This window comes from Plectropomus leopardus, chromosome 18 (genome assembly GCF_026936395.1).
Source record: "Plectropomus leopardus strain MGB_pleo_1.0 chromosome 18, ASM2693639v1, whole genome shotgun sequence".
NCBI classification, from domain to species: Eukaryota; Metazoa; Chordata; class Actinopteri; order Perciformes; family Serranidae; genus Plectropomus; species Plectropomus leopardus.
Genome location: NC_142193.1, coordinates 996,925 through 1,013,073, shown reverse-complemented (window position 1 = coordinate 1,013,073; position 16,149 = coordinate 996,925). Strand labels below are relative to the sequence as shown.

At 38.0% G+C, this 16,149-nt stretch overlaps 1 protein-coding gene across 1 annotated transcript in view; it reads left to right on the top strand.

The window, feature by feature from the left end:
- LOC121956787 (carbonic anhydrase-related protein 10-like) overlaps nt 1-16,149 on the top strand; it is a 240,440-nt gene that overhangs the window by 100,991 nt on the left and 123,300 nt on the right. Inside the window, exon 3 of the mRNA XM_042505171.2 lies at nt 996-1,138. Within this exon, the coding sequence (XP_042361105.1) occupies nt 996-1,138 (143 nt within the window). The remainder of the gene's footprint in view (nt 1-995; nt 1,139-16,149) is intronic.

Sequence of the window (16,149 nt, the reverse complement as noted above, 5' to 3'; positions counted from 1 at the left end):
ATTTGATCAAAATCATTTCATGCTCCTGCTAGTCAGCAATTAGCATACATTCCCCCCCATGATCAGCTAGTGAGCACCACATAGGAGTTGTATTTTTACAGTACAAATTCAGGTTTTCAATTGGGCCCAGGCCCAAAACTGAATTTAAGAGAGCACGATATGAATTAAAATTTTTAATTATGTAATAATTTAATAAATGTAATAATAATAATAATTCATTAATGACAAGCAATATTTCTGATTATTCCTTATTTACACAAGCACTGCAGGGAGCAGAGGCAGCAGTATATTTCGTTAGTACCTACGAAAAAATCGGAGCTACTAACATCGTGATTAATGCCAGAATACCTGTATAAATTTCCTTCTGCGAATAGTTTACATACAAATTTGTTTGTCAAGTTTCATGAATGATATCCAATATTTCTATTTTACCTTTCACAATAAAAGCTTTAGACATACACACTGCACCACTTTTAATATGCAATAGTTAGTTTGAAAGAATTCGAAGCAAGTTCTATGCAAAAAGTATTTTTTGTGTATTGGCAGTAAAAATAAACTGGCTACAGTGGAACAAATAATTCACTTTTGAGTCAAATCTGTCTGTAAAAGGAAATCATATAATAGATACACAAGACAAAAAGGTGGGGAACCACTGTTGAAGATTAGAAGCAATAAAAATGATTAGGAGAACTTTTAGACAGACTTTAATAAAGTCAGTGTCTCTACCTTAGTAATACGGGTGGATAATAACCTGGAGACTGTTCTGAAAGTGCTGTTTTTAGTCAAATTTTAATGAAGACATGCTAATTTAAAACCTCCCTAAATCCCCTATTTCTCCTGTCCCATCATAATGAAGCTCATCTGCTCAATTCTTTCTCTTTCTTTCTGTTTTTATGGTTGGAACGTATGGAGGACTACAGAACACACACACTAATTACTGCTCCTCTCTTTGTCTCCCTGTCTGTCTTTGTCCTCACCCTCCTCCCACCCACCAGTCCCATCCTTCTGGGGTCTGGTGCACTCAGCCTGGAACCTGTGCGCCATAGGGAAGAGGCAGTCACCCATTGACATCGAGACCAGTCACATGATCTTTGACCCCTACCTGGCCCCTCTGAGGGTTAACACAGGAGGACGGAAGGTAAGGAAAAGGAGATCAGTGGTTCCCAACTGCTCCTGCCATGGGTTCCAGATTTCTCCTTAGTCATTTGTTCAAAGTCCACAATGACCATACATTTAATTTGATTTCACTAAATGTAAACGACACATTGGTTTAAAACTTAAATAAAGTTTTTTGCAAACTTCAATAGTCACACTCTGTCCATTCAGAATGGCCCCACAACCCACTTTTGGACAGCAACTCACCACTTGGTAACCATTGGTTTAGATGCCCTGACACCTGTCTTTGACTGAAATCATTATGATACAGGCAGGACTGTCCTCATCTGACAGCACCGGGCTTTTCCATCATCACACCAGGACACATTCTCTGAATCAAGATGCAGAGAAACTTTTGTCTGACTGGGACTGTGAGCTTTTTATCCATTTCCAAAGGCTTTAAAATTCCCAGCTGCATTTGAATCACTTGGCTCAGGAGGCATTACCATTTTAGCCCTTTACACAGCAATCACAGTTAATCTTCAAAGGGAAAATCCTCTCTAAAGCACCCATAGCCTCTGTTAAACACCTTTTGGTGATGTTGCACCCTCGATTCATGTTGGTGTTTAGTAGTGAGTTCAAGTTATTTGGTGTTTTAGATTAAGTGAGGTCACACTGAGGTAGTTTCTGCTCAAAGAAGAGTGAACTGACTGCAGCTGAAAAAGTCACCCCCAGGCCCTTATCAAAAGGAACGTTTTTATTGATATTCATGACCTTGAAATTACAAAGTTCTATCTGAGTGGTTTTAAGATTTTGAAGTTTAAACATCCAAAACTGAGACATGGTAATGTTTCATAACAAGTGTCCTGGATATACTATAAAATATCTGATCAAAATTGTATTATTATTTAAATTGGGTGGATTTCAGATGGAACCTTCTGATACTGAGAACTCATTCTCTGCCTTTAATTATAAGCTTCTGTCGGCCAAGGCGGAGCAAAACTAATGGTTTTGTGTTAAAAACGTACCCAGTTTAAAACACATGAGATATTTATGGAACAGTACCCCCTAAGTCTGAATTTTTTTCTAAGCTCGTGTTCCCTTTTGATGAATATAGAATTTCCCCTGATTCATGAGAGAAGGCCGAGCTTTGAAATATCATGGAATCATAATATAATATTGTTATAGCCAACACTCCGGACTTGTGCAACGAACACAAGGTTTTCTATGAAATAAACAAATAAGTGAATGAATTCAAGGAATTTTTCTCTATTAGTTGGCCTGTTTTTATTTATTTATTTTTATTTTGCTGCTGTCCCTTTGCCTGCTGTTCCTCTACTTTCACCTGCACAAACTTAGGTCCTTATTGTGTCAGAGCTCTGCAGGTAGTCATCCACTGATCACAAAATTCGTTCAGTCGTCCAAATTCAACATGCAATCAGTGTGTAAGAATGTTTGAATGCTGAGCAGGTTGCACTTTGTATGGCAGCCTCGGCCAGCAGTGTATGAGTGTGTATGTGTGTGTGTGTGTGTGTGTGTGTGTGTGTGTCGAATATTACAACCCCAGTTCCAAAAGATTGGGATGTTGTGTAAAACATCCAGACAGATAACAGACTGCAATGATTTGTAAATCCTTTTTGACCTATGTCAAATGAATATAGTCCAAAGACAATACATTTAATGTTCAAACTGATAAACATTTTCTGTTTTGTGTAAATAAATAAATACTACTCTACAAATATGCACTTGTTCTGAATTTGATGCCTGCAACATTATCCAAAAAAGTTGGGTTTTACAGGCGCACTTATATTATGCGCAGAGTAAGAACACTTCTGTGCACATATTATTAAAAGAGGCCCATTGTTCTGACACTGTTGGACTATTTGTCCACGCTGCCTTTCACAAAGTGACCATCCATGCTGCTGAACAACTGAGCCTATTGAGGTTGTGCCTGACATAGCAAATCACAATGATTTAATCTGTTACCCATCGACCTGTTTACCTGTATAAGATTTCTAACAGGTGTTCATTATATGCTTTTCTTAGGCTTTTGTTCCCCCTTTTCCAAATTTTTTGAAACATGATGTAGGCATCCGATTCAGAGTGAGTGTATATTTACAAATATCAACAGTGAATATCTTGCATTTGGACTGTATTCAATTGAATATCGTTCAAAGTGCAAATCATGTATTCTGTTTTTATTTAGATTTTATGTTTGACATAGCGTCTAAGCTTACTTGGAATTGGGGTTGTAGAATTTGACCATAATTGCTGTCATCTCTCAAGCAGTCACAGTAACTTCAATTACTAATAAGAACAGTAATTCTTGCCAAAAAACAGTTACATGAGCTGTGTTATTAACATTAGCAAGCTAGCCGTCTAGTGGTAAATATAATCTTTTTTTTAAATTAAATATCAGCTTTTTATGAAGTTCATACAAGATACAAGGTAAACAAGCTGGCTCCTTTAACCTCACAATCAGAGTAGTGAGGTGAGATAGTAAGTTGGTCAGACTTCATTAGATCTTCTTTTGAATTCAGTGCACTGATTGGTGGTACAATCTTTCGGAACTAAGTCAGGAGGAGAAGCTTTAAAGTCTATAAAGAACCTTATAATCCTAGAGACAAAACGCTGTGTTAAATAGAACAGATCAATACATATTACAGTGTGAAAGCAAATGAGGGAGGGATTTTCCTACCCCTCAAAAATTGTAAACAAGTGATTGTGCAATGCCTTTCTGCCTAAAGAATTCCTATATTATTTTGGACATCTGCAGCCCAGTTCTCCCTGATGAGGGATTATATGCTGCTTTGCTATTGCAATGTAATATTCCCTTGAGAAATCACATATATTGTTCTCTTATAATAGGTTTATGGTTGACTACAGTTTGAGATGATAATGATTGTTTCATAACTGTCCAGAAAAAGTTATGTGTGGAAAAAGGCATGGGTTTTCATACACAGCATTTATGCATCTGGCCCAAGGTGTTTCAATCAATATTGTGATTCTAGCATTGCTTATAAACTAAACAGCTAGTCCACATAAAGATGCCAGTCATGTGAGCAAATTGAAAGACAAAACAAAGTTAAATGTAACACTGTCAGAAACGACAGCATTCTGAATATACTAGTCTGTGTATCAGGAGCCTTCTATCCTATAACACAGATAACCTCTAATGATGTCTATTTAATAGAGTGATAACTTGAAAATGGATGGCATTGATTTAACATAGTTTTATTTTTAACTTGCACTGAGATGTGCGGATATACTTCAGGTTTGGCCTGTTAAACACAATGAGTTGTCCTTTAGATGTCTTCATTGCATTTTGCAGAGTTATGGACTGTTTTGCATCAAAACTATGATACTGCATGTGTCTTTCAAAATGAAAACTTAGTCCTCATCCCTCCCGCCCCCCCAACTACATTTCTTTCTTTCCATCACATTTCCTGTTTTCTCCTTCATGTTTCCTGTTCTGCCCTCCAAGTTTCCCTCAACATATTTCTCGTCTTCCTCACCAGTCCTTTTATGAAGGGCTACTCCAGCAATGTAGTATTGCACTGCGACAAAGCTGGGAAGAGAAAGTATAATCAAATCAATCAAAGCAGCAGAGAAATTCTGATTTTTAGTCTCTAAATGGGGCTAAATAAAAAGGCAATCTATGCTTCCCATAGTTGAACTACAGGGCACTTTTCTTTAAACTCTTTCTGCCTGCACCAACATCTACCAACTCTCCTTCCTCAGTAAGCACACAAACCTTCTGGGATAAGGCCAGGCTAAGATAACCTTGATGACATCACTATGACATCATCCGGGTTAAAGCCTGACCAGCATATTGGTCAGCTGATTTTATTGACCAATATTAGCCTCACAGATATATTGGTATCAGTGTATATGTTGTCTTTTATGAGCCAATATGAAAAGGTAATTTTTTAACAATATTAATATTGTAAAATATTAATATATTAATATATATTAATAAATATTAATATATATAGTAAAAAAGATTATTTTTTTTCCAGAAAAAGATGCTTGCAGTCATTTATAATTATATTATATTACATTCCCAGTTAAGTTTACTATTTCAGTGCAGTGATGTCATTTTTTAGGGATAATTCCATGGTAAAGGTAGATAAATACATAGAAATACATATACATACAGTGGCATTGTTAGGCCTCAGCATCTACACCCACAAATGTTTTATGTATCAATATATAGGCTAATTATACATATATTATAATTATAAATAGGCCTTATAATGAAAAAGCCCTGCATTTAATAATCTTTTACTCTGTTCATGCATTAAAGCCCTTAAAGATAAAGACAGTTTATTTTTTATCAAAATCACAATTTCCAAATTAAATTTTTCAAATACTAGTCAATACAATTTTAAAGATAGCAGTTTTTAAGTATCCTGTTTCTATAGAGGGTATGTGTTGATGTCACTTTCCACAAGAATACTCCCCCTCAGTTGGAGTGAGTGACAAAACATACGTTTAACAAACAATCATCTGCTCAAATTAAGGGAGGATGGACCCAACAATGATCCAGAAACTCATTAAACTTATTCACCGCCTTTACAGCTTTACAGTTACAGTCACGCTCCAGCTTGTAGATTTATCTGTTTATAATATTTTTCAATCGTGTTTTAACGTGTTTTTAAGGTGAACGATTCAAGGTGGTGACGTTTATGTTGTGAGACCATAATGTAGTTCGTTTATAGCCTAACAATAGCTTTTTACTCCTGGTGATTTCATTTACACTTCAAAAAACACAAAAATGGTGTTTGTTTATTAAGATTATCATGCTGAACAAAACGTGTAAGTCTCATAAACTTGTGTTTGTCACAGAGCTTCTTTTTTGGAGATAATTGAAAATCCCATTAAAAAATCCCATATGGTTTTTGACGAGGGAACCAGTGTGACGCTTACTTCCTGGCTGGCCTACAAAAACACTTCATCCCTTCACCACTCTGTTGTGTGATAGCTGTATTTGTTTGTCTGTATCTATTGTTGTAACCATGTTTTAAGCTGCCTTCTTGGCCAGGCCACTCTTGGAAAAGAGATTTTAAATCTCAATGAGTCTTTTACCTGGTTAAATAAAGGATATATATATATATATATATATATATATATATATATATATATATATATATATGTAAATAACCAGCTGATGATCAGTCACTTTACTGTATACAGTGTGTTTAAACATGCAAATAAATGTAGAATTTACTTTTACTTGTACTTTTAATACTTAAGTACAGTTAATACGAGATGGGAACCGCAAATCCATGTTGTGGTGCCTGGATTCTAGTTGTTTCTGTGAATGGCAGCAATCCATTTGCTTCTTTTCTTTGGCTTTCAGTAGTCTGTAAAAAAAAGCTCAGACTACTTGTTGAATCTATTTGTACAGTCAGTCACACAACAGCTCTTCCCCATTTTAGACGTGATTTTTGTATTTCCGTGGCATTCAAGCCAACGCTGCCACTCGTCTTTTGCCACTCAGTGGGCAACTTCCACATGCTGTGACATCACGTACAAACCCTCTATTAGTAATTCTAATTACTAGCAACAAATAATATTCCTAAGATCACAATTCATAATTAATAGTCTGTTCAGCCTGCTGCCATATAGAAAAAGATACAGTCAAGTTAATTTTATTCATAAAGCTCATTATCACAAAACATGGTTTGCCTCAGAGGGCTTTACAGTGTACGACATCCCTCTGCCCTTAGACCCTCACATCACCCAAGGAACAACTCCAGAAAAAGAACCCCTGTAACAGGGGGGAAAAAAAAGGAAGAAACCTCAGGAGGAGTGGCAGAGGATGATGAGGGATCCCTCTTCCACGATGGACTGACATTCAATAAATGTCGTAAATAACAAATGAAATACAATTGCGGCAATAAGGAAAGAGAAAGAGAGAGGGGGGAGGGGGAGAGAGGCACAGTATAATAATAACGATAGGTGTGAAATCATTAAATGTGATATTAAGGGTGATGATAAGAGTCCCATGCGTGTATTGATAGGAAGGTGTCCAAAGGCATGATCACGGCATCGGCACAACCAGGACCAGACCACGATCAGGGTGAGCAGGGGGTACAGTACCAGTGCAGCCACAGCAGGAGCACAACTAAAGGCAGGGTCACAGAAGTATCCACTGCTGACCCACCAGACTACAGAACAGCTTTTTTCTCCACTGTGAGACTCCTCAACTCCGCCTATGATGCCAAAAAGATGTTGCAGGATTTAGGGACAAACTTTTTATTTCGTTCAAAAAAATGACAAATAAATCTTCCTTCTACCTTCTAATCTGGGAAGTTAAAAAAGTGTAAATAAGATACCAGCATGCATCAAAAAAGATCCTGTTCATCAAAAAAAAAATCCTATTGGAGGATCCCCGTGGACCCCCTAACACAGATCTCGGCTAAGCCCCAGTGTCCTCAAATTCCAGGAACATCCCTGTAAGTGTGTACATTGTCTGGTATGTCAATATCAGGATTTTTTTACTCCGCAATATCGGTATTGGCATTGATTGAAAACTTGATCAGGCTCTAATCAGGGTTATTTTGTCAGACTGTTTCAAAAGAGTATTATTCTTCTTTATAAGTACTCTTATGTTCTTGTGGAGTTAAACGTGCCTTTTTACATTCACACGAAAGACAGTGCATTTAAATCTGTCTTATTTGTTTTGAACATGTTTGTTCCATAATGTGTTACCTTACTATGTATGTAAAAGATTGTAGGTGAGGGTAGATATAGGAGCAGATGTTTACACTCCTAATAGAACAAATACATGGGAAAGCGTCCACTTCATCTCTTAAATGATAGTCAGGCCACTCATTTGCTGAACTATTGCTCCTGTTATCTTGGGGGGAAAAAACCTGTTACATTTGATCCTACATGTTCTAAAATCAAGCTTTCAAGCACCTGTCAGCTTACATGCTAAATGTGATTTAGAAACCATCACCTCTAGATAAAATATAGCAGTTTATGTGTTGCTTTATTATTAAGTGAATCATTTTGATTTGTGATTGTTAATTATTTCCTGTAAACTTTGTCTGTTCTTTTTCCCAGGCTTTCAAATACTGATGCTTTATCACGCCCCTTGTCTCGTAATATCTACGCCAAAAGGCACCCTTTAGCTTCTATTCAGGCAATATTTGTAGTTAAGAGCAACTGATGTACAACGTGGCATAAAATGTGAGAAGGTTGGTGATGTGTGGGAAGTGGATGAAAACAGAACAAGGAGATGCCAGTTCTTATTCCACGTGTTACCAAAAGTCAACGTTATAATCTAATGTCACATCAAGACACCTTTTTTAGTGTAATGTTAGGTACTTAACGTATGGTTGTCAAACTCTGACCTCACTCACATCATGTTTTTATGTTATGTCACATGTTGATATGCAAGAAAATACTTAATTCAACCTAAAACATGATATTTTTTAAACCTAACCAAGTAGTTTGGTGTCACAATGTGTCATGTAGGTATGCCAAAGGGTATGACAACCTGAGAATGGTTGGGTTCAGATCGAGTGTTCTCAGTTCTAAAACAGAATATGTTACCATATACTCAGAACATTCCCCTGGCTGCTCTCAGTGACATCTAGAACATCTTTTACCACTCACTGTCTACACTTTATACCTTATGACGTCACAACTTAAATCTTTAGCTTTCTAGTGTTTGGACTTGGGAGAGTTTTTCATATTTACTAATATTTTAATTTTAGACTGTCTTAGACCAAGAAATAACATCTGAATCTTTTTAATGGGCACAGTTCCCCTTTTGATTGAATCAGGTCCTTTCTTTTGTTAGACACTAAAACAACACGTTTTATTTGCGCTGCATCAGTGGCTTGCATTGTTTCACAGGCCACAAAAAACTAGAACAACAGCCCCATCCATGACATTTTAAAAGTCTCTGTCCTCTTCCCCCTGAGACATTCTAAGTGTGGTGAGGGCTAACAGATGTGCCACAGGGTGAGCTCCATTAACTCCCGCTGAGAATACTGTCAACCACTAATCATGGCTGCCGTGTCACACTGCAGTTCAGATGAGGATGGTGCGAGATCAGATGAGTGGCGGTGGAAGCCCAAACCACTGGGGAATGTAGGTCGCCTGGGCTAATGAAATATCTGGATTACTCACTGTGCCAGAGCTCATTAGAAATACATTTGTATGGAAATTCTGTTAATATGCCTGCAAATGCACACTGCAGTTCCCTTCGTGGTCTAATTTTTTGCAAAATAGAGCAGTTTTAATGTGGTTGTAATATTTTTGGTGTGGATGTGTGATTAAACTATGTCACAGTTTGTGTTTATATTTGAAATATCAACTTCCCATTATCATAATAATGATGTAAAAATGTTTCTTGAAAAATGTAGGTCATATACAATAAAGACTATAAATAAATAAACATCAGAACTGTTGATTGGGCAACTGCTCCACTGACAAAGCTGTCTAATATAATGCAGGGTTGGCCAAACACATAGACAGCACGCAGTACTACATGGTTAAAATCCAGGTCAGATAGCTGGTGTTTGAAATGAAAACAGTTCACTAGTTGGCTAAAAGGAAAACTATGGTTTATTATAGTTTGTTATCTTTTGGAGCTCAGCCCATATTGAATCAATTAGTAATGATTACTTTGTACTCACTAATGTAACGGCTGAGATCTTGCTTACTTAGTTCTTCAGTAGTTCAAATAAAATTAATTTCCTTCAAAATATGAATAGCCTTTGCAGCTTTGTTCATTTGTGGTGCAGTACTGTTTAAGTGTGCATCATTAATAGGTTACCTCTGAATAGAAAGCGCAACAATGTCATGATGTAATGCATTCTTGGCATACTTTAGGACACACCTCTCCAAGAGTGACAGAAATGTGGTATGGTGGGAGGCGCTATACACCTCAAAGTTGGTATTGCAATTTATCAAAAAACATATTGACAAAGTCCCAGAGGAACTGTACTGACAAACTGTACTGAGAGAAGCTGCAGAAGGAAGCAAAGGAGCACTACTTTGAAAAATTAAAGGAATGAGACTGCCTTGATCTGTAGCAGTAGTGGTAGTCTGTAGTGGTCAGGCGATTTTAACATGCTGCCAAATGTAACTTTTCGGGATGTATTCTCATACTTGTTCTGTGGAGTGAGTGCCTGCACTTTGAGAAGATCAGAAATGATAAACTTCTCAAGACTCAACCTCAGTTTACAAATGGATGGGTGCAGGGCTTGCAGATTTTCAGGGTAAACAACCTAAAAATCATCGTTCAAAATTAAGTAACCTAATGACCACTCGCCACACACACATATCTCTCTGTCGCCACTTTAAACTCAAGAAAACACTATCTTTCCACCATCTTTCTTTAGTTTCCATGGCAGCTAGCTGTAAAAATGGAGAGTATTTTGATTGATGTAATCATCATTGATACTAATGAACAAAGGAAGATAACAGGGATGGCAGTGTGGTGGAGTTAATGGCTTCTAAATCACAGTTAAACTGGTTTTACTTTACTTTCCTGTGTGAAAATGCTGTGAACACATGGACATGTGTTGGGAAATGTAGCTGCAAGTGATGTTTACAGCTGCTACCCAGGACATGCAACGCCTCTTTTTCTAATTATTAGCCAAAATTAGGGCTGGGCATTGTTTAAAAAATTGAGCATACAAGTAACAATAGTAGTACCATTAAAGTGATACTGATGCCAATAGAGTACGTCACTGGATACCTTTGTGAATGGAATGACATGTAGCAAGGATACTTTCACACATTGTCATAGCGAATGGGTAAGCTGAATCATCAACTTGGTCCAATATGCCACACTTGACTTCACCACATGTATGGGCTGTAGCTGCTGCTGCAGGAGTGTGAGTTCTGCAAGGACAGTTGTGAGAGTTCACTCTGCTGCACACACACAGTCACAGGACTTACTCTTCAGCATTACATGGCAAATATTACGAAATGATTATTAATGGGTTTAATGACAGAGTCCAGCCAGTCATTGTTGACTAATTTTTTTCTGAGAATAATTGTACACTGGCATTAATGTGTAATATTGTGTTTTTATCAGTGTGTTTACAGTATTTAAGCATACAAATTCACTGTTCACAGCCTTATTGCTGTTTAAGCAATTGTTTCATATGTCGTGAAGTCATAGTTTTCAGTTCAACAACTTGAGAAACTTTAATAAATTTAGCAAGCAAATTTATCAAGTGTTATCAAGTGTTATCAAGTATCAAATGTTCTTGAAAAGATCCACAATGATGTTGTTTTTGTGTCTTAATATAATTTACAGGCTTGATTTGTTAAAGGGAGGCCCAGCCCCAGATGATCACACAGTAGAATATGCTTATTAAAATCATGGCATAAATATTCATTTAGGATTTGAGAGATACACATGGTCTAATCAAACAAAAACTGTTTAAATTCAGCAGCTAAAGAGGAAGAGAACATCAGACTTACATATCAGGTGGAAACAACACATCCTCAAATGAATGCTAGCACTGCTACATATCTGCTGTATGTGTAAATAGGTAAGTGCTAGTGTTGTGTCTACAGCTTGTTTCTGAATTTTAACTTACTAAATGAGGAGAAATGACTCAGAAATTAGCAGGACATTAGTCAAAAGTAAAAGAAAATTACCTAAATTACCTATTTATCTAAAACAAAAAGACAGAAACCAACCAAAAAAAGGTGTGAAAGATGTCTAAATGAAGTACATAAAAAGTCATGGTGATCCAGTTTTAAAGGGATAATCTAATAGCATGCATCATATTTGATTAGATAATTGCATGACTGTATGTAGAATTTTAATATGAAATGTTAAATAAGCGCACTGTAGTGGAGAAAAACTACATTAAAATAGCATGGAAATTAAGATATCTGCAATTACTGTTTTAAGTATATGACTTTAGGTGACTTTACGCTATAAAAACTCTTAGCACCTTTCCATTTCACGGGGGTTCCTGTCCAAAATGGTCCTGTCCTGTCCAAAATTTCAGGCAGAGTGGTGTGTTTACAGTCGGGCTCCGGGGGCCTTAATCAAGCCATGCATCAAATCCACAATCCATGTTGTTAATCTGCCCAGGCTTAACTGGACCTGTCCTGAGGGATGGTTTTATCACACAATGTTTTGCAGGTAGTGTTCTTCCTTATTTAACAAAGGGTCTGAGTTTCAATTTGTTGCATCCAGGTCAGTTGTATTATTGGAAAGTCATGTAGGGTTTTCTCAGAAGTGCTCGATGAACTGGGAAGCTGTGTTTTTCCAGTGTTTCTATGTTTCAGTGTGGGATGGTTTTAGCACTGTTGGGTCCTCTTTCATTTATTGACTGAGAATATTGTTGCCCTCCTAGAGTCAGTTCCTCTTGTGCTTATCAGCTGTATCATATTTGATACTTCAATATTTTCTAAGGGGTGCTTCAAGATGTACACCTATGGTTTAACCCAGACCAAGGTTGTTCTCCCGACTCAGCAGTTTCCTTCCTTGGTTATTTTTGTGGATCTATGTACACAAGGATCGTTTTCACAATGTAATGATATGATCGCAGATTTTTTTTAAAATGGCCTCGATAACAATGAACTGACTGAGCGTGGGTGGCTGTTCAGGCTGCTGGACAGAGAGGAGCTAATCATGCCGATTTCATCCAAAGAGACTCACATTAGCATGTGTGCATAAATTTGACTGTAGCTGCACCTGGTGGGAAGAATACTGCTAACTCTGCTTCTATTATTGCTATGTGTCACCCCAATATAAATATATTGCTATCGTATTTCATAACAGCATGTCCAATAAATCAGCAAAAGGCAAGATTTTGCCTTGTAAACTGCTTTTCTCCCTGCTTACTCTTGACATCTGAAGAATTTGAAGTTTTAATGTCTTACATAAATCACATGTTTTCTGGGATTCCTTTCAGTCCTATGTGGCATGTCTGCATCTGTACTGTTTAAGAATGTTGGGCTGACGATGTTCTTCAAAAGAGAATTAGTCAGGGTTCTTTACAAGAAGCGGCACAACTGCAGTAAATCCTCTGAGTCCTTTTTCATGATTAATGCTCGTGTGCATCTGCTGAGCGAGAGCACATAGCATGGCCATCTGTCCCAGAAAGTGCGTGCGTGAGTGCATGCGTCTGTGTGTGTGTGTGAGAGAGAGACAGAGTGCGTGTGTGTCTGTGTGTCTGTGCATGCTGAGAAGAGATGGAGAGAGATAGAGAGCATGTGTGCAGTGAGATTGTGTTTGTGTGTGAGAAAATGACACCAAAGATCGAGGGTAAATGTGAGCGCATGTATTTGTGCAACTTGTGGATGTGTAGGTTATAGAGTCAAATACAAAATTGGACACCTTTGACTGTGTGTGTGTGTGCATAGTAACATGCAACAGTGTGTTATCCAGTTATCCCGGCCAGCCTCTCTCTTGCTCCTGCTGCTTGTAAGTGAGCTTCCTCAGAAGCTGTTGCACAACAGATTGGCTGCTCTGGGATCAGCTGTCAGTGACAGATTTCTTTGTTGCTTGGAAATTCACAGTCTGCATCTACATACATTTTTTACAGTAATCCTCACTATTTGCAACTGTACTATGCAAACAGAGCTGAGGAGCTCGTATATTTGGCATCTGTATAGAAAGACAGTAAAGTATAGAAGGCCTGTGTGTCTTGTGTCTTAAACACTCCCAAGCTCTTGACTTACAGAACTAACCAACCAGAAGCTAGGAGGACAATTGGTCAGGGGATTTAATTTTTTTTTCCACGATTTTGGCTTCCTTTGATTTTCAAAACAAGACAATCAGAATAAAACAATTTTGCGCTTGGCCCCCCTCGAAATTTCAAACAGAAGTTTCGGTGCAAGTTAAAAGCAGTCAGTACGTTTACATGCACAGTTTAGTGGAGCTACAGTTATAACTCCATTAGGTCATTTAACAAGTTTACAGTCCTTGTCCCAGTCTACAAGCATTGGGGGAGAATTAATTTATTGATCGAAGTATGTACGACTCTCCCACAGCAGGTGAAGATATGCCCTTGTTCAGATAGATCTGTAGACATCTGTTATTTACAGTCTATGATATAGACCGAATCACAATCACAACAGTTTATTTACAATAACATCGAGGTAGTCAACCACCGCGTCAATACATTTAATCAAAAGGTGCTGAGCAAACTCTGCCTTCAATGATTAGTTTGAAGCCACCTAAAAAAATCAATATAAGTTTAAATGTATTCTATATTCAGAATATTTTCACCTCTTTACCTTGCTGTAAGACAGCCCTGATGGGTATTTGAAGCCGTTATATCAAAAACACCAGACTCCGTTGAGAAAAATAGTCATTTTACTCCACTGAACAGCAGAACCGCTGCCTCCATCAGCTGATGTGTAAGGTAAAGAGGAGAAAAGATTCAAATATAGTGTCCACTTAAACTGATATGACATGTTTTACAGTAACCCTGTCCACAGCAGCACATTGCTAAGATTCCATGCTGGTGTTGTAGGACTGTTCTTTATTCATCAGAGGAGGCGGATGGCTGCAGTGTGACTTTTCATTCAAAACAAATATAAAATACTACGTTTCATTTCCCTCACCTAAGTCAAAATTAAAAACAGAAGTCCCTCCCCGGTGCTTATACATATTTTTTTGGCATTTTATCCTTTATTAGATAGGATCAGTAGTGTGAAAGGGGGGAGAGAGAGTGGGGACGACATGCAGCAAAGGGCCTTGAGCAGGATTTGAACCCGAGGCCACTGCAGCAAGGACACTGCCTTCATTCATGGGGTACCTGCTCTATCCACTCATCCACCGACGCCCCACTTATACATATTTTTAATGCCTGACTCATTTTTCAGCACCCCTTCCCCCCTCATAAGTAACCAACAGTCTCCTATTCCCACTATCCCTAACCACTGACGAAGGCCAGCAGAGCAATGAGAAGCAGGCACAGAACACAGAGTCCAGTTGAAATCTGACTGAGCTGTTTATATGATGGAATAGATCGACACCCAGTTGAATTAGCTGGGTGTGTTAGTCCCATTTCCACAAATCCAGTTGGTAACACTTTCTATGGAGACCAAATCTATAATGCATTATGCCGGTATTCATAATAGTCTAAACCATTATAGATTTGACTTATAATGATTTATAAGTGGCAAGGGTCTTATGGATGCTCTTGACGTATCATAAACTAGATGTTGAATGCTAGGGCTTATAATACATTATGAACACTTATACTCACTTATTCAGCTAAGTTGGCCACTGGGATGTTTGCTATTAGCCTACAAGTTATTTGTATGATTTAGCTGAAGATTGCTTGGTTCAAAAATACATGATTACTTGATATATGAATTTTGAAGCTAGCAATCTTAAATTGAACCATATGGTTATCTTGCACGCAAATGGTAAACAATCCAGTAGCTAAAGTTAGCTTGCAGAGGCCCCTCTGGTGGTTAGCTTGCTAACTTACAGCATGCAGCATACTCACCAGGGATTTCAGAGCTGTATCTCTGTCCACTTCTTTCTTCTCCAGTGTTTAGTGGTACAAATGGGAGGCCATATCAAAGAAGCACTCTTTAGGTGTGTCCCAATTCAGGGTCTGCATCCTTCGGAGGCTGCATTCGAAGGCAGATTATGTCACAACGCCACACAAAGGCTGTCCCAAGTGGTCCGAATTCGAAGGCTCCTTCTTATGCAGCCCTTCTTTTCCCATCTTTTTGGAGGACACATTGCTACTATCCTTCGCAGCCTTCCATTTCTAAAGATTCCTTGCGCGCCAGCTATTTTCAAAAATCCTTTATCATCATGGCGGCACAGAGCAAAGATCGGAGAAAAGATTTCACATTTAAATGTAAGTATTGGGTTTTTACTCACTTGAAATTTAAACACCAGTTACTGTATGTTAAACTTAGAGGGACCTTAAAACCTCATAACTTTTATAATATGTGACATTAGTAATGCTAACATGTAGCCACCTAGCATACTAGCTATGGGAATGTAGAGCCAGCTTGGTGCTGTAGCCCCGCTCTGCTGCCCGTTTAGCTTGATGCCTGGAGCTCTCAGCCTTTGGATGTAAAGCCCTA